The sequence below is a fragment of the Euprymna scolopes genome, chromosome 20, assembly GCF_053919585.1.
Source record: "Euprymna scolopes isolate OS-2025 chromosome 20, ASM5391958v1, whole genome shotgun sequence".
Taxonomy (NCBI): Eukaryota; Metazoa; Mollusca; class Cephalopoda; order Sepiida; family Sepiolidae; genus Euprymna; species Euprymna scolopes.
The window spans coordinates 78905311-78925651 of NC_136501.1; the positions used below are offsets into that span (position 1 = coordinate 78905311).

At 31.5% G+C, this 20341-nt stretch overlaps 1 protein-coding gene across 5 annotated transcripts in view; it reads right to left on the reverse strand.

Annotated features, from left to right (window-relative positions):
- Window positions 1-20341, reverse strand: part of LOC145241477 (GTPase-activating protein and VPS9 domain-containing protein 1-like) — a 347817-nt gene that overhangs the window by 54845 nt on the left and 272631 nt on the right. For all 5 annotated transcript variants that reach the window (XM_080104469.1, XM_080104467.1, XM_080104464.1 and 2 more), the window contains 2 exons: window positions 1513-1582; window positions 1255-1299 (listed from right to left, as the gene is read on the reverse strand). In XM_080104469.1, coding sequence (XP_079960595.1) covers window positions 1255-1299; window positions 1513-1582 — 115 coding nt within the window. The remainder of the gene's footprint in view (window positions 1-1254; window positions 1300-1512; window positions 1583-20341) is intronic.

Genomic DNA, 20341 nt, shown 5'->3' on the forward strand with positions numbered 1-20341 from the left:
TTCGTGTAGTATGACTTTTAAATGAGAAATAAGGTGCTTCTTTAGTATAGCACTCTGATGTAAAAACAAACTCTTACCTGTGACATACAGAAAAGTTAGCACAACAGAAAATTATGTAAATTATTTTAAATATGTTGTGCATTACCCACCCTAGGTAAAGAATTTTTTTTCCATATATGTGCTGTAAATTTCCTGTCCTAGGGAAGGTACAATTATTTCATACAAATAATACTTGTCCTAGGATAGGTAAAATATTCTTTTGCTCTAGATCAAAAATTCCTCTATCCTAAGAATAACGGGTATGTTCAAAATTTTTCTCATTGTCTTAGCAATGCCGAGCAATGCCGGGTAGCCTTGCTAGTGTAAATAAATATTAATTTACCCTATGCTTGACCATTGTTACTTAGTTTCTAGTAAGGTTTAAAAAAGAAATCCAATTTTCATTTTATTTTGATTTATATATTTGTTTTTGCATTAGATAAAGAAAATTTATTTTTCAAGGTAAATGTCTTAGCTGTTGAAATGAATATTATATGAACAGCAAAATTTGCACTTCCATGACATTTTTGCATTTTTTTTTTAGGATTAAAGAGAGATGATAACTAGTTTATGTACAAGAAGTGTAAGACAATGGAGATGGATGAATGATGTTGAAAAAGTATATTTGGATGACAAAGTTATTAAGATTGTCAAAAAATTTTGTTATTTTGCTAATACCATTATTAATACAGAGATGTATTGGTGTGATTATAAGACTTAGGAGTGGATGGAGTAAGTTAACGAAACCAGAAAAGAAGTTTCTACTTAAGGGAAAGGGCAATCTGCCCAGAGTGATGATGTATACAAGTGAAATCTGATCATTGAGGATATGTGTTGCATGACGAAAATGATATAATGGATGTGTAATGTGAATCTTCAAGACAAACTTAGATCTGATGACCTCAGAACAAGATTAAACATGCACAATATAGGGAGACTTTGTTGGTTTGGTTACATTGAAAGGATGGATGAGAGTTCTTGGGTTAATAAATATAAAAATAGCTGAGATTGTAGGATCAGTTGATCAGTTGACAGATAAAGGCAGAGGAAAACATTGTAAAGATGGACACAAGAGAAATAAATGTGAATTAAAAGGTCACTTTTAAAATCTTTGCTTTTAACTTTCACGCAGTTTAGTCTAGAGCATATTAACAACTTGATAGGTCCTTTAATGCTGAAAAAAAATAAAAAATCCGAACGATGAAAATGTCATACCTGGGAATAAATCATCTCTGTCATTCTTTCCTCGTTTTTTCATGCCTACAAAAGAAACAAAAAGAAAACTAAATGCAATCTTTCATGTATGACATTTCTTAGGAAATTCTTAGGGATTGATCATTACACGAATCACATGCATGCAAATTTGGCTGATAGAAACTGACTGATTGGCAGTTTTTCATTCTAAGATGATTAAAGTCTTTTAAAATGTAGAAAGTGTTAAAGTACAAATTGATAATGGAAATCTCAACTTACCTTTGTTTAATTTTTCCTTGAAAGATTTAAAGAAACTCTTTTTCTTCTCTCCTTTATCATCATCATCATCCTAGAATGGAAGTACAAAAAATAATATTCTTGGGTGAGAGTTGGTTCAATGAAGCTTTATGCATTAAGGTTTCAAGATAAAATAAAAAAAATTAAGAAAAGTTATATTTTTAATCCTCAAAATCATTTCATGAATTACAAAGACTCACAATGGTACATACTGATCAGCCATTTTAATCTATTAAATGTTAGCTTAGGCAGTAGAATATGCCAACTGCACCTCGACAGAAGAATAAGATCCTATCCAATGGGGCTATCTGTTAACTTTGGGTAATATCTTAGGACAATCCTGGTGATTAAGTGGTCTGTGTTAGAGTCATGCAATTTGCAACACTCAACTTTGACCCTTACTTGGGCTAGACAAGAAATTAGAGAGGCCTGACCAGACCAAGCAGCTGGTTACATGTCCTAACAAAAAGCTAATCTCAATTGTACTATAAAACTTGATATTTCTTTAATCAGACATGTATCTACTGTGGAACCTTTAAATGCTAGAATGCTGTTTCATGTTACTAACTATTTGTTTTGGAGTACAAAATCTGTAACTAGCAGGAACTCATTCAAGTGAAGCCCTCTTCAGCCTTGAGAGGGTGTCTCACTAACAATACTGGTCCCCTTCACTAGGTTGGTGTAAGGAGGACATCCAGCCTATAAAAATCTTGCCCTACTTAATGTTTTCTAGGCATAAATTCAATTTAGTAGAGAAAGAAAGAAAATTATTAAATTAATATATGTAAGCATTACGACACAGATAATTATTAACTTCTGTGTACATACTACACAAAAAATTATCATACTCATCTGTTTACGAGGGGCGTGCAATAAGTAATGCCCCTGACCCACTTCCAGTTGTCTGATCTTGCTGAAATTTTGCAAGTGCAATGATTTATATCTCTACGGGTTTTGTGGCAAATTACAGCTCTGAACTAATTGTGGTTTCTGTTTTACAGGTGTCTGAACTGAGTCAGGTGTGAAATGTAGCCTGTTGAATGCCGAGCAGTGATCCGGTTTTTGTATTTGAAAGGACGCACACCACAGGAGACTTTTGATGAAATGAAAGAAACTTATGGTGATAATGCCCAATCATATGACCTTGTAAAATGCTGGCATCGTGAATTCAAACATGGCCGGAAGTGTGGAAACAGCTCCCAGACCTGATTGCCCCCCACCCCTGTGCCATTGATGAGGCATCTGTCCGTCAAGTTGAGGCTGCCATTTTGGAAGATCGGCGCATTACTATTCGCCAAACAGCCCAAGATGTCAAGATTAGTACAGGGTCTGTGGAAACTATCATTCATGACCATTTGTATATGCATAAGGTGTCTGCCAGATGGATTCCCAGATTGCTCACACCATTCCAGAAGCGAGAACGTGTTGAGTACTTGAGGATGAATTTGGTGATGTGCCAAGAAGATGAGTCAAAGTTTTTCAAAAGACTGATTACACAGGATGAAACTTGGGTCCATCACTATGATCCAGAGACTAAAGCCCAGTCAATGCAGTGGAGGCACTTGAACTCCAAAGAAGGCAAGGGTGCAGCATTCCACTGGCAAAGTCATGCTCACAGTCTTCTGGGACCAGGATGGAGTAGTGATAACAGATTTCCTGGCAAAGGGTACCACAATTACAGGAGCCTATTATGCTTCATTTTTGAGGAAATTAAAGAAAGCTATAAAAATCAAGAGGTGGGGCAAGATCAGCAAAGGTACCCTCCTCCTGCAGGACAACGCACCGGTTCACAACTCGCATGTCGCCAGCTCAGAAGCACGGGCGTGTGATTATGAAATCCTCCCCCATCCTACCTACTCTCCTGACCTTGCACCTTCTGACTTTCACCTCTTCCCAGACATGAAGTTGTTTTTGAAAGGAAAGTGTTTCCCAGATGATGCAGCCTTGATTTCTGAAGTCACATCATGGTTGGAGGACTAACCTGGGGTGTTCTACAAAAACGGTCTTCAGAGCTGCATCAAACGATGGGAGAAATGCATAACTCTGAGTGGTTTCTATGTAGAGAAAGACTAATAACTGCAGCAAGTTTTGTTGCTCTACTGCTATGGGAAGTGGATCAGGGGCATTACTTATATCACACCCTTCGTAGTAGTAGTAGTAGTAGTAGTAGTTGACAGAAAGAAAAGATGGAAAGTTGAAACACGCAAAAACAGAAGCATATAAACAGGATATGAAAAGAGGGAGCAATTCACACATGTTGCTGTATATTAGATTTATGATTTCCTTTGGAAATGAAACATGAACGTTTTTCTGCATAAATATATTTTCATACTACTAAACTCTACTCACTTAAAATATATACTAGAAAATATATATACATAATATTTTATATTACTTTATAATACATGAAATAGTAATGTATATGTGTGTATTTGAAGATTAGCCATTCTTAAATATCTTTTAACAAGATAGTTGAAATTTGTCCGAATGGTTATGAAATAATTGTAACACCAAAGAGATACATTGTATAATAAAACATATGTTGTGATATATGGTTGTTTTGGTTATTGTGGAATTATGTGCATGTGTGTGTGTGTGTATATATATATATATATATATTGTGAGAAATTCCATATACAGTTGCCATCTTTCTTGTTTTGTTTGGCCGCCCACGCAGTTGTGGTGGTTGACTGTCATTGGTCAATTTTGAATGTGTCAGGTGATTTGCTTGGCGTGCTTTTTGTATCATACTTTTACTTTCAGTCGATATAAGAACTCGGCAAGCGGATGGACTCCAAACCCAGCGGGTCCTACTCTGGTGGGAGCCATGACAATTCCTTCATGCTGTATCACCAAACAGTTGGTGAACCACATCTCTACAAGCAGAAACAACTTTATACTGCTGAAACTATCCGAATTAAGGATGACATTCAAGAACAGTTCTTCATGTGTATTTACCAAATATTGGATCTCATCTCAATTCATCTAGAGTCCCAAGTGACTCAAATTATGCCTAATTATAGGTGCCAATATTCCGGCCGAGTCCACCATGAACATTCATGGATCCTTTTGAGGAACAAAGAACTAACACTCCGACAATAGGAATTCATACTACTGGATCCATGCGTATGGACGCAAAATAGGCCACTGTTTTGCAAATGGACAATACCAGAACCAATAAACTTTCATTGCTACGTTTGAATAAATTTTGAGTTTGAAAAAGTATGGCTTTTGTATTTGTGGATTCTTTTGCCTCTACAGGGAGTAAATTGGGAGGTGAGAAATAATTTCTTACAATATATATGTTTATGGGAAAAATATGCTTATTCAATTATATTTCACCTTTTATTTATACCAATCCTTAAAACTTATGAAGCTCAATGAAACTACAGAGCATATACAAATAAATGACAAAAGTCTATATTCCAAATTTCAAGATGTTGTCCATCTTACAGTTTATTTCTTTCAGCACGTTAAAATGTTCAATTCTTAATAGCATCTGTTTTGTAGCACGGAATCATTCATGTAATTATGTCATTTTTTTTTTTTATCTATTCTGCCTTGACTCTTCAGAAGAATAGCAACTCATCAACTTTAAAAGAAAACAAAAAATATGGGCATGATTATAAAAATCCGAAATAATCGGAAGAGTAGTTGTAATTGTATTTTGTTTTAGTTATGCCATATTTGATTCTAATGTAGAGTCATTAACGCCATACCAATGTATTAATATAATGTGATCATATGGTTATAATACCACAAATATCTTATATAATACTTTACTAATTTATTATTTAAAAATAGTTTATAATTATTTTCTTAGATAATATTAACAATGATTAAATCTAGAATGTATGTATATAGGTTTTATTTTATAATAATTTTTATTAAATTTGCCTACAACATTTTGTTTGATCAAATTTAAAATTTGCTTTGCTATAACCTAATTTATTATGTATATTTCTACGTTTAAACTTTCATTTTTCTATCATTGCTATTTAGTTATTATTAACTGACCACTTATTTTCATTAATATGAGATATCTTCATTTTTCCATACAGTTGTTTTTTTTTTCTCCATTCAAAGGAAACTACTTTATATCAGAAATATACTGTATTATCTCCCTTACATATAATCACTTTCCTTAGATGTTTTAGGAGTTTGAACTGCATTAATTAAATGTTATCTTCTAATTTAATAATTTTATCTTTATTTTTTTTTTTTTTAACATTTATTGATATATTATTTAAACTGGTATATTTTAGACATAAATATGGCAATATATATGTGATATATATTATGGCAATGGGCAAATCTAGTCATATAAATTATAGGAAGGATATTACTAGTAATAATTTAGAAAAAACAATATAAGAACCATACAAAATAATATCAGAAATAAGAATAAAAAGAAAAATAGATGTAAAAATTGTGTATGGTTTAATCTGCCTTAGTAGCAATACACATGAAAAAATTGAAATGGCTTAAAATATTTCAATATTGGCATTTATTTAGCTTGATGAACTAAGAAAGAATCTTTTTAAATTTTTAAAATCCAATTAAAATTAAGGTAGTTATTACTATTTTTGTGCCTCACACGTTTGGATATTTTCCCTCTTTAAGACCATATGCATTTTGTCGCATTTTTTACACTACTTTTTCAGTAAAAATGCTATATCTTTGTTAAAACACAAGATAAAACAATGGAATTTACCATATAAGTGTATTTTTGTGCTAGGAATTAGAATATGCTACCTAAAAATCTCTAAAAATTAGTGGTTTCCAAATAATCTACAGTAAATGCATATAAATATGCTACAATTCCTTAAATGTCTCCATTAAGAGAAAAGTTAAAGAACTCAAAGTTGAATTGTAATGCATTTTATGTGCAAATAATTGAAATCGAAATCTAAGACTGATTAAAAATGAATTAAGGAAGGTTTTTTAAGAGGGCGTTTCACACCCATATTTATGGTTAGTGGGTCATAATTATTGGCTTTTGAAGTTTTAGAGTTTGAACATCAAATTACTTTTAAATATGTAAACTTACATAAATTACATTACTTACATTACATTACATTACTTAAGAATTACAACAAACAGATAAAAATAAATTTCATTTAAAACAAGTGACGTCACTAACAGAAAACATGACGTTTGGAAAACTTAAGTATTTTTTGCCCACCTATTTAAATATCAAAAAAAAAAAAACACTTTTTGCTAAAGCTTACAAAGAGTTCACAAATTCTGGATAAATTTGGTTTTTTTTCCCCCCCATTACATTATTTTGTTAAACTTTCCAGTTTAAGGCGTTTTTTCTCTACCTGAACTTCATCCCATGATCACAGTGTAGTATTCTGATGCTACACTTCCCCTTTTCTGTTCTCTGTCAGTGGAGGAGAAATCCTCCATGACCGAGATAATTTTTATATTTGTTTCTATCCAGATTGCTCCTTTTGGAGGAGTTGGATTTTCTTCATATTAAAACTGATCATATGTTTAACTGTCCTTGTGGGGAGGCAAGTAAATAGAAACTTAACTCGAAACTCCTACAAATATTTAAATATTGATTTTGCCTTTTTTTAATATATCATTTGATTATAATCTGCTGAAAAAAATTGAAGACAAAAAAATATTGGGGGTGAGGGTAGGTACTGCTCGCACATGTGAAGCAAAAAATCATTTCACATTTCTTTTTAAACAAAACGCTGTTTATTTCACCATTAAAAACTAATGCATTTGGATAAAAGTGTACACAAGTTACCTATTTACAAAACTTATTTTCTTGTCTTTTCAATCATAAAATTTTAATTTTAAAATTTGACCAGAAATAACGGACTAGTTGGGATTGCTTTAATTATATATTCTGATAACTGAACAGCTCTAATTAAGCTCTGTTCTGATGACAAAATAGCTTCAACTAAATATGTAAGAACATTTTTTTAATATTCATATTTTGGATTCGTTCTGGAATAAAAAAAAAAACAAAAATGTTTGTTTACAACAATGCTATCGCTGATAGTATTGCTGCTGCTACTACAAATAGTTTTTAAATACTTTTTTAAAATAGAATGATTTTTTTCCAAGGTATCATGATTTTAAATTGCTCGGTACCACAAGACAAAGCAAGTTTTACTTTTAACAGATAAAAATAATAAAAAGATTGATTTATTTAACAGTGGGTGTTCAAAGAAATTTTTTTTTCAAAATGTTCCATACTTTGAAATCTTTTTTTTTTAACAAAAAAAAAAAAAGTTGTCTAAAGAATTTCGGACACACGAATCTATTAAAATCTTTTTTAGTTAATTTCCAAATTTGATGAGGAAATTCTTAAGAGAAACGTGGTACGACCATTTACAAATGGGAAGGAGGGGGGGGGCATTACAAAATCTTACTGAAAACGCTGTTTTATGATCTTAACATTTTTATCATTTTATTTGCTTAAAACTCTTAAAATATATAATGTACATTTTTATTTATTAATTCATTTGAAAGTATATTCATTTCTGAACAAAACAGTGGTATTTTGAGGACTTAAAGTGCTTTGGATTTTTAAAATATGACAATTTTTGCAGAACCCCTTTGAAATCTATAATTATCCAAAGTGTTTTATCATCCATGTATATTGCTACATATCGTGCACACATGCAACAATAATTTACCAAAGGAATTTTATCAAATTATTGATAAAAAATTTCCAAAAGGGATCAACTCAAGAAAAATTATAAACCAAAATAATGTAAAGTCATCTTTCTCTACAACTACTAATGTAGTGAAAACTATAATAAGTTCCAACAGTGCAAAAATAGATGAGGAGGTTAAGGAAGGTGCTTGCTTAACAAATCAAAATATTGAAGAGGAATCACTTTATAACTGGAAATATTGATGAATGTCCTCTAGAAGATAAATATTCTATTTCTAATATGATATATAAATGTGAAGTCATTGATTAATAACAGAACCAGGACATATATTGGGTCCACAGATTGCCGATTACAGGACAGATTTAATAACCATATAGCATAATTTAAAATGCCAATTGTAAAAAAGAAAACATCATTAGCAAAATGGGTAAAGGAACTAAGAATTAATAACATTGAATACAAATTGAAATAGTCTATATTCAGAAGTGCTAATAAATACTCACCAAATAAGTCTGGCCATTACAAACTTTTGCATTCTAGAATCATATGTAATAACATATGAAGAAAGTCTATTAAACAAATGACAAGAGGTAATTAAAAATAATTTGCATAGATCTAGGTTTATCCTGTCTATTTTGACTATAACCAAAGTAAATTTACAAGATGAAAATTTCTAAGAAAAAAAGATTAATAGAAAATGAATGGATAAAATAAGATAAAATAAAAATTAACGAATAAGGTTAACAGAAGTTGAAATATAAAGCCAGAATAACCCAAATAAACTGAATGTAAGAACAGAATGGCCATAAAATCTTTAGTTGTAACGGGATATATCTATTTAGTAAATTAGAATATGTAATGGAGAGTAATTACATATATATTTAAACCTCATAATTATGGGTTATTTTAAACTTATATTTAATTAAAAAAATAAAATCATAAAATAAACATAACGAATGGTGGGTTAAAATATGTTAGAATGAGCCAAATAAATAACCTAAATATAATAATAGCAGGATGGACATTGAATCTTTAATTGTGATGGTATGAATCTATTTAATAAATTGAAATAAGTAATGTAAGGTGCATAAGTAATGTATTTAAAAATAAATATAAGTAGAAATCTGATATATTTAGGTTTAGCAAATTAGATTGGTCAATATATACATATTTGATTCTAAATATGGATTTGGTTGTAGTATTTACACTTAATAATTATTTGCTAAAATTAATAAAATTTTTAACATATAAAGAAGGGTATGGTTAGAGAAGCTGAAATATTAAGTTAAAATTACCATAATAAATAATCCAAATATAATAATAGCATGATTAGCAATTACATTTTTAGATGTTAATTTATATATACATTTGATTAATTAAAATAAGAAATTAATAGTAAATGATAAGTGTATTTAAAAATAAATACAAGCAGGAATTTCATTTATTCAAGTGGAGTAAATTGTATTAACCAATTTACACCTGTTTGGAGCTAATTATAATTTTTTTTGATTGAAATATTTATACCTTATAATTACAGGCTGAAAATAATCAATTTTAGGATTAGATTTAAAATAATTAACAAAAAATAAATAAATAAAATAAATATGGATATAAATATAAAATAGCTCACATCGGCTTTATCTTTTCTTTTTAGAATAGGAAAAAAATAAAATAAATATAAAAAATAGCATAATTGGTATTGAATATAATGGTATATATTCATAAAATAAATTTAAATAAGTAAATTTATTAGACATAATTTGAATAGCTTCTCTATATCTCATTCCCTATCACAAATGGTTATGTTTCCAACTCGTTTCCCACACCAGCAAGAACAACACTTCTAGATCTGTTTCTGACCACAGTTCCCCATGATTGTGTAACGAATGCCCACAGCCCACTCAGGAACGCTGATCAAGCAGTGATAATGGTTGAAATCGCCCTAAACTCTAGAGCCAAAACCAAAGAGCCACTGCTCAAAACAACAAGATATTATAAAAAGGCTGACTGGGAAGCCATCAGAGATCTCCTCAGAGACGCCTCATGGCGAAATATCTTTTCACTTCCTGCTAACAGTGCGCCAAGGAGACCACTGAATGGTTCAAAACGGCAATTGAAGCACATGTTCCCATAAGGAAATTCTATAGCAAGGCCCACTCTCCCCAATGGTTTACTTTTACTTGTGCAGCTGCCATTGCGTACAGGCAGCATGCATACCGCAGATTTAACCGACATAAGTCCAGTTCAAACAGATAGAAGTATATAGAAGCTAAAAATAACTGTAAGAAAGAAATAGCGACAGTTAAGAGAGAATTTACTGAAACCACCAAAAAACGCATTGAAGCACAGAAATTAGGAACCTGTGACTTCTGGAAAATCTACAACAGTGTAGTAAGTAATGGGCAATCAACTATTCCCCCACTATCCAACAATTATGAGCTTGTTTGCTCAGCAACCGAGAAGGCTAACATGCTTGCCAGTCGGTTTGCCTCCAACTCCACACTGGACCCTGCTAACCATCCCCTTCCTGACTTTCCTTTGCGGACAGACGCCACACTAGACGATCTGAAAATCACCCCTTCTAAGATGCATGCTATCATAAAAAATCTTGACACTTCAACAGCATAGACCTGATCTCATCCCGGCTGGTCTATTAAAAAAATGCTCCGCCGAAGTGGCTCCAATTCTCTCCAAACTTTACAACAAATGCCTTAATGAATCTTGCTTTCCTGCCTGATGGAAAACTGCTTCTGTGGTACTAGTTTTCAAGAATTCTGGCGAAAGAACTGACCCAGTAAATTATCGGCCAATTAGCCTCCTCCCACTTTTTGCCAAAATATTTGAGTCTATAATTAACCAGACTCTAGTCCATCACCTTACAGATGCTAAACTTCTGACCGACCAACAATATCGATTTAGGCAGGCCCGTTCCACACCAGACATCCTAACTAATCTCTGAATGTATACCATTCACTAGACAAAACAGGGGAGGGTATCGCATGAAGGTCTTCTCAGGAAAATTAGATCATACGGTATCACAGGAAAATTACTTAACATAATTAAATCCAGGTTGTCCTCGACAGTCGTACGTCTAAACAATATGATATAAATGCGGGAGTGCCTCAAGGGTCTATCCTTCGACCTCTATTATTCCTAATATTCATAAATGACCTCCCTGACAAAATTGTTTGTGAGATGGTGATGACACCACGCTCTATAACAGACACAACAGGAAAACAATGAACACATATTTAAAGAAATGGCAGAAACACTAGAGGATGACCACCAATCTGTAGTGGAATGGAGACACAAATGGATGGTCACATTCAATGCTGCCAAGACTAAACTTGTTTCCTTCAATAATTACAAGAAACCTTCTCTACCACCAATAGCAATTTGCCAAAGACTCTTTATCTGAAAGTACGTCTTTTAAACTCCTCGGCCTAATGTTCACAGGAAACATGAGTTTGAACAATTACATTGAGAGTATTGCCAGGACTGCTGCTAAGAAGGTAGGTTCTCTCTACCGTGCTAGAAAGCTACTAACGCCCAAAAGTATCCTGTACCTCTATAAGGCCACCATTCGCCCATGTATGGAGTATTGTTGTCATATTTGGGCTGGTGCATCTGCTACTAGTCTCTCGCTCCTGGACAAGGTTAAAAAAGAGTTACGAACCTGATAGGTCCTAAACTGTCATCTAGGCTTCAGCCTCTGTCCCATCGACGAAAGGTTGCATCCCTCTGCCTGTTCTACAAGTACTTTAACGGTAAATGCTTTGACGAACTGCAAGCAATTGTACCCCCTCAACGTAAATACCCCCGACAGACCCGACAAGCAGCTAAATCCCACCCTTTCACAGTAGAGATCCCTAGATGTAAGGAAGCCTTCTACTCCAGTAGTTTCTTCCCCAGAACCACTAGACTTTCGAATTCCCTTCCGTGACCCTACTTCCCCAACTGTACTGACATGCAGAAGTTCAAGTGTAACATGAACCGACATCTTGCTGCCCAACTCCCTACATAGTACCCCTGTAGCTTAGTAGCCCCTGAAATCAAAGTGGAGATGTGCATTTTTTGGGGTGAAAATGTATTAAAAAAAAAAAATAAATAAAATAAGGAAAATTTTTTTAGTATATCCGAGTTGTTCAATAGATTAGATTAAAAAAAAAATATTTATTTAAAGTAAATCTAATAGATATATCAGGTAATCATTGAGTTGAATATAATATTTAAGATTATACCAGAAATTAATAAAAACTTGTATATAAATATGGATTAGTTTACATCGAAATTTATTTAAAATATACCTGTTTAAATAAATAATATAATTAATAAATGGTAAAAAATAAATATATGAATAAATAAAAAATAAAATTATTAAATCAGTATAATAACATTTAATTAGTACAATTTAAACTCATAAAACATCTAAGGAAAATTATTATATCTAAGGAAGATAATACAGTATACTTCTGATGTAGTGTCCCTTGAATGGAGTAAAAACAAATGTATAAAAAAATAACGAAACCTCTCATTAATATAAATAAGTGGTTAATTAATACTAACTAAATGGCAATAAGTCTGTTTAAATATACAAAATAAAAAATATTTATTCATGTAATAAATTAAGTTATAGCTGAGAAAATTTTTAATTTGACCAAACAACTAAAATATTGTAGACAAATTCAATAAATTGAAAAATGAGTTTTGTATAAAACTTAAATACATACATTCTAGATTTAACCATTGTTAATATTATCTAAAAAAATAATTATAAACTATTCATAATAAATTAAAAGAACTATACAAAATATTTTTGATCTAATATATAAAAGGTTGTCTGTCTGTCTTCATATTTTCAAACTATCTCTTCTGAAACTAAAAGTTGCAGAGTGGCACTAGGGTCTCAAATGATTGGATTTTTTATGGGATGTTAATTTATGGATCTTTAGCTGTTAAAATAGTTTTTAAGGGGTCAAAAAGGGTTAAAATTGAAAAAATTGTTATACATTTTGTACATTCATCTTAGTTTATTTTTTAATTCATATATGTGTCACGTTGGTGAAGTAGTAATCTCACCAGCTTTGAATGCTACAGTTTTGCTTTCGGTTTTGATTTTAGCTGATGGCACCCAAATACTTTTTTTTTTACTTTTGAAATCATGACTATAATAATATATACGAAATCTGGACAAATTAAAATGTCATATTTAAGCATATTTTATGATCGGGCAAAGCGCTCCCCCCTCGCTAGTATTAATTATAACCATATGGTCACATTATATTAATACATTGGTATGGCGTTAATGACTCTACATTAGAATCAAATATGGCATAACTAAAACAAAATACAATTACAACTACTCTTCCGATTATTTCGGATTTTTATAATCATGCCCATATTTTTTGTTTTCTTTTAAAGTTGATGAGTTGCTATTCTTCTGAAGAGTCAAGGCAGAAAAAAAATTGACATAATAATTACATAATTAATTCTGCACTACGAAACAAGTGCTCTCAAGAACTGAACATTTTAACATCCTGAAAGAAAAACTGTAAGATAGACAACATCTTGAAATTTGGAATATAGACCTTTTGTCATATATATATATATATGTGTGTGTGTGTGTGTGTGTAACAACACGTGTGGCCCCGACAGACCACTGTTAACTTTTTATTGCCGGATCATCATTTTCTCGCTGGCGACTGTCAATGGGAACACACATATATTTGACGGTTTGGGCTTTTGAGTGTGCGTGTTTCCAAATTTTGATCTCTAAAAAGTGTACATCTGACATTAACAACTGCCGATATCAACTGTCCATCCATTGTCCACTGTTGCTAGCTGTTAACTGACTACCTGGCGTCACTATCTCGTCTCCTACTCTGGCTACCCAGAAGCTGCCCTTCCCTCTTTAAGCATCTCATTGATAACTCCATAAGTATCATTGGTTTTCTGTGTTATCTGTTCTGTAGGTTTCTATTGTCATTTGTCAAATCTAAAGGTTCAATCTAAAAATACCTACAGATTCATTGTTTGTTACTTCCTCTTTCTTTGCTTATTCTAAGCCATTTCCTATCTCTTTGTCTATTCCCCACCTTCTCTCAGCACTTAGTGACCATAAGTCATCTCCATAGTATCATATATATCTTTTTCTTAGTTTTGGATATAAATTACAAAATATCTGATATTTCCCCAAAACCTCTGGCCTTGATAGAGGGGAGACTAAAACTTGCTGCTATGGTTTCAAATGATCTGAAATAACAGAAAGGGGAGACTTGATTCCAAATATTTCTCATGTTATATCTCCCTTCTTTGGTTTTCATATACTAAGTAAATTTCAGTGTATAAGGATGATTTAATACTAGAGATATTCATAATCATACTCTATTTCTAAAAGAGGGGAGATATAACATATGAGAAATATTTGGAATCAATTTGGAATCACTATTATTTCAGATCATTTAAAACTATAGCAGCAAGTTTTAGTTTCCCCTCAAGATATCATCAGTATGGCTAACCCACACTAACTTTTACGAGGAATCGTACAGCTTTTCCAACATAAAGTTAGGTACTCCACTAGACAAGATCAATTCTTGTCCTGGAATCCAGTAAGACCAAATAACCACAAAAAGGATACACTATGGTCAATTGGGGAGAGGAAAATTATGTTCTTAACTTCTTTATTAATTCAGTGTTTGGAAGGTAAAAGAGAAATTTGATGGACTATTTGAATATCTACATATCTCACAGACTATTTGAATATCTACATATCTCACAGACTATTTGAATATCTACATATCTCACAGACTATTTGAATATCTACATATCTCACAGACTATTTGAATATCTACATATCTCACAGACTATTTGAATATCTACATATCTCACAGACTATTTGAATATCTACATATCTCACAGACTATTTGAATATCTACATATCTCACAGCAAGTGTTAGTCCATGAAAGCCCCCCCCCCCTTTGATTTCTAAGAACTTCAACTAAAGTAAAATGAAACAAGCAATTACGTATAAGACAAATATTCAATGTTAAAACAAACGGTTTGTTTACATCTACAATATTTAAACTTCTGTTTTTTTCTCTTGTAATCGAGGTTTGATTTACAATGTTTACATTCTGAATTTGTTATACGTCATTTATTAACATCTATTTAGACTATTGTTTTATTATTAGTGAATATTAATTATTAATAGCTTAAATTGTAGCATGCTTATGATACATGCAGTGCCTTTAATAAGTTTCCAGACTTTTTTGTACAGACATTTAAGTTTGTTGTAGACTCTTGAAAATGCAGTATGTTATTGCTATACATCTTATGAGATGACTAATTTTTATGATTTTAGGTTCAAATGAACAGCTACAGCAGGAATTGGAATACATCCTACTAAAGCCCAATTGTCACAGCTGGTGAATTTTAAAAATGCAATCTGGGTGCGAGGACACTTTAGAAGAATGATATGCAATAAAATTCTGGTAGTTTTTGTTTTACGGCATATCAACCCTTTTTAGGTTATTTAATGCCGAATCCAAAGATTTTGAAGAAATTTTTTTTAATAGAATATATTTGTTGTCAAGTCGGTTTCTATTTAACCTATAGTTGGGACCCTAACAGGTACTACCACTCCGGGTCAGAGTGGATTTGAGAGCAACGGCAATTAAAGGGTGGCTCCACACTCCCCAAAGCCTGCAAGCTGGGGCCTCACCACTGGATATAGTTTAAGGTCATATCCAGGACTGCAATAAAATTCTATTTTAAACTTGGAAAAATGCCACAGAAATGTATGGAATATATTTGGACTGCTTGCATGAATCGAGCATCAGTTTCTAAGTGACAGAAATATTCAAGGAAGGCAAGGAGTCTGTGAGGGAGGATTAAGTGTGGGAGAACATGAAAGTTGATTGGCGAAATAAAGAATTTCATGGATAAGGACTGTCGTGCGTCTAGAGACAATAAGTGCACAGTTTGATGTCAGTGGGGGAACTGTACACACAATTATTCATGAGGAACTGAAGATGCAGAAGATTTGTGCAAAGTTTGTCCTAAGGCTGCTCAAAGAAGATCAGAAAAAAGATGTTGACGTGACAGAAGGGAGATTGTTGATCATTTCAGATCCTGCAGTTCTTGATGCTCTAGTGATCTGTGATGAAAGTTTGATTTACTGTTATGACCCAGATACCAAGAGACAGAGTTCCCAGTGGAAGCATACTGGCTCTCCCAGACCCAAGAAGGTCAGAGAGCAAATCCACTGCAAAACTTCTGATGATCTCTCTTTTTTTATTTTTGATAGAACTGGCATGATCTACATGCACTGGTTTCTCACTGGACAGACAGTCAACATGTAATACTATGTTGAGAGCTTAAGGAAGTTTAGGAAAAGATTCCATTGGAAATGCCAGCATTGTTCAAATCGAGTCAGTGGCATTTCCATCAGGACAGTCCCTAACCCTAACCTCATCACAGACTATTTGACCAAGATGGGCATCAAGACAGTTCCTCACCCTCCCTATAGTCCAAACCTTGCTCACTGTGACTTTTGGTTACTCCCTAAGCTCAAGGAAAACCTTAGAGTCATGAGACAATTGAAGAAATGAAAGAGGTTGTGATGACGGTCATTGACACGCTCACACAAGGGGCATTCAAAAAGTTGTTGGAACAGTACAAGTACATTGCAGCCAAAGGAGATTACTTCAAAGGAGACTAGAGTTTAATGCGTATACTATCAATAAAAGTGTCCATACGAAAAAAGTTTGGAAGCTTATTAAAGCTCATACGTTAATTTTACGCTTTCAATCTGCAGGTCTTGATTATTAGTTTAATCATGTGTAATTATCATTAGATTCAATTCAAGTACAGCAGTACTGCTAACATATCACTTATGCTCGTTTTTATACAGTTTTAATGTTTATAACTTGCCTTACATGTGCAATCAATACATATCACTATGTTTTTGTTTTGATTAGTTTGTATATGCTGCGATAAAAAATGTTCTTACATTGATGATCATGTACTATTATGCTATGTTTTAATATTATCCTTTATCACTGTTTAAGCAAAGTATCACTCCTAGGTACAATTTTTTCATAATCTTAGTTCTTCATACATACTAATTGTAATAATGACTATCAAATTTTCTGTTTGTGGTTGACTATTATAATAGCCTTTATTTTTAACATTTATTTACTAATTACTACCTGGTCATCGGAATTCTACTGCATTAAATGAGTTTTGTTTTGGTAGGTTATGCATGCTTTCTAAATGCATTTACATTATTTGTCAGATATATTTTTCATTAGCATATTCATTCTATCGTAATCCTATGGCCCTTTATTTTATATATATCTCAAAACATTCTTTATTCACTTATATTTCCTTATATAATATATACCAATCCTTATTTAAGAAGCTCAATGTAATTACAGAACATATAATGAATGAATGAAAAAAGCCTATATTCCAAATCCATATTACAATTTATTCCTTTAATTCAGTTGACACCTTCAATTCTTGACAGTATCTGTTCGTAGCACAAAATCAATCATTAATTATTATATCAATCAGTGAATCTATTTTGCCCTTAACTCATCAGAAGAAATAGCAACAATCAATCCACCAAAAGGAAATAAAATGCATAAAAAATCCGAGAATTGGAAGAGAAGTTGCAAATACCTTACAGTTTGCTTACCTTACGCCATTTTGAATTTAGAAATAAAGTCACTAAAACCCACAGATTAGTATTAACAAATTACATTAATTTAGGTATATAGTTCTATTTATTAACTATTAAATTTACCATTTATACATATCCATATTTACCCAAATAACATCAATGATTATAATCTAATATATTTACAAAACTTTATGAAACTTAAAAAGAAAAAAACAAAACTATTTTCAATTTCTGGTTATATTAAATTATTTATTAATCTAAATTTAAAACTATACATAATTAAGTTCTTATTACTGTTATAATTCAACTTATTACATAAATTATAATTCTTTATATTCCTTTATTCTAATTGCTGTTGCTATTTCTTCTGATGAGTTAAGGGCAAAATAGATTCATTGATTGATATGATTTAGTGATTGATTTTGTGCTATGAAACAGATACTGTCAAAAATTGTGTCGACTGAATTAAAAAAATAAATTGTAAAATCATAAAATTTAGAATACAGACTTTTGTCATTCATTGTGTGTGTGCGTATATATATATATATATATATATAAATATTTATATATTCTTCAATTATTTTTGTTAATAGTATAATTTCAGTGTATCTAATCACCTAAATTGCATGTTATTTCAAGGTAAGGTACTATTCATATATTTATCTATTGTTTCATAACAGTAATTATTACTTAATTGTTATTTTTTTTTCTTTTCATCCCATATACCTTATAATTTTTTCAAATATATAACAATTTCTTTGTCGTTTTTATCACTTTTATCCTACATATAGTCATTTAATTCATTATTGCATTATCAAACTTATTATGCTTGTATTTACCCTTGTGCAGGCAAGTTCCTATAATCTCATTAAGTTTATAATATTCTCTTATGCATTAGTACCTTTATCGACTCGGTGGTGCATAGTTTACATCTCCCTCTTTTATTAAGAGTGGATTTATAAGTTTTAAGTAAAATTGTCAATTCCACAGAGTATTCTTTATTTTTTCCTTTAAATTCCTTTACATAAGATGCTTGTAATATAGTATTTTCATCTGGACCTAAGCTATATATATACATCTTGAAAGAAAAGAAAATTTTAAAATATTAATATTCTAAATAGAGCATTGATAAACAAAACAAAATTAACTGGTGGTGAATAAAAAATTTACATTATTAAATAATCAAATGTTCAAAGATAGGGAACACATTTAAAGTTATTCATTAATTCATAGAGTTTTAAAAATTTATTCCTTTCTCATAAGAGAAAATAAACTAGTCCAGTAGTGTAGAAGTACTTCTGGAACAATATATATAACAGAAATTATGAGAGGGAGAAAGAAAAATCCATAATGAACAAACACAATTTACCAGTAAATCCAGCTTGCATTTTTATGGATAGTACATACTGTTTTAGTACTTTAACAGCTAAGTACATATTATTATTATTATTATAAAAGGGTGCTATATCAGTGAAGAGAGAGACATCAAATATTTCTTTGGTTTTTTACACAATGTTTTTTCTTTGATTTGTCAATTTAGATTAAACTGACTGTTGTCTTTAGACAAGGTTTTAAGAATTAAAAAAAAATAGCATCTAAATGAATAAATATGAAAATTAAAAAAAAATTTATACATACATATATATATATATATATATATATATATATATATAAAATAAAAAAAATTACAATTAAATTTACCAAAATCATCCAAGATGGTAAAACTAAAGTATATTATAAATATTAAAGAATTAATATTTATAAAGTTATCTCAGCCAGATGTAAAAGCTCGATAAAACCAAATAGGAAATAGAGCTTATAATACGAGCAAACAGTTAAAAAACACTTTGAAAAAGAGTTAAAAGCATATTTAATCTGAAAAGGAAACACTTGATAAGTGGATAGTCCTTAATCCGCGGAGTTTCGAAGAAATACTTTCCTTCTCATCAAAGACATCTTGATGGGTGCTTCTGACTCTGCAGAAGTTACCGATTTCGTGGGACTCTTCTTACTGAAAGAACTTAAATACCACTTTAAACATATCCAAGGAGGCCTTTATAGAGACAATGTCCTTTTTACTACAACAGCCAGGCCAAGAGAGTACAAGAAAACAATTAAAAAATTACATAACTTCTTTAATAACTTTGGCCTTTCTATAATTATCGAACCAAACAAAAAACTTCAAATGTTCTAGATGTTACACTTAATCTTAACACCGAAACTCATAGCCCCTATCATAAACCTAATCTTACGCTTTTATACGTCCATAAATCTTCTAACCACCCCAACTCAATTATAAAATCTATAGTACCATCCGTCTCTAGAAGAATTTCTGCTCTTTCTGCTGATAAAAAACTTTTAATCAAAATGCTACTTTCTTCAATAATGCCTTATGGAACTCAGGACACAAGGAAAAGATTAAATACAACAATTCTGCTCCTCCTGCAGGCCGCCTTAAATCTGTAATCGCACACAATATGA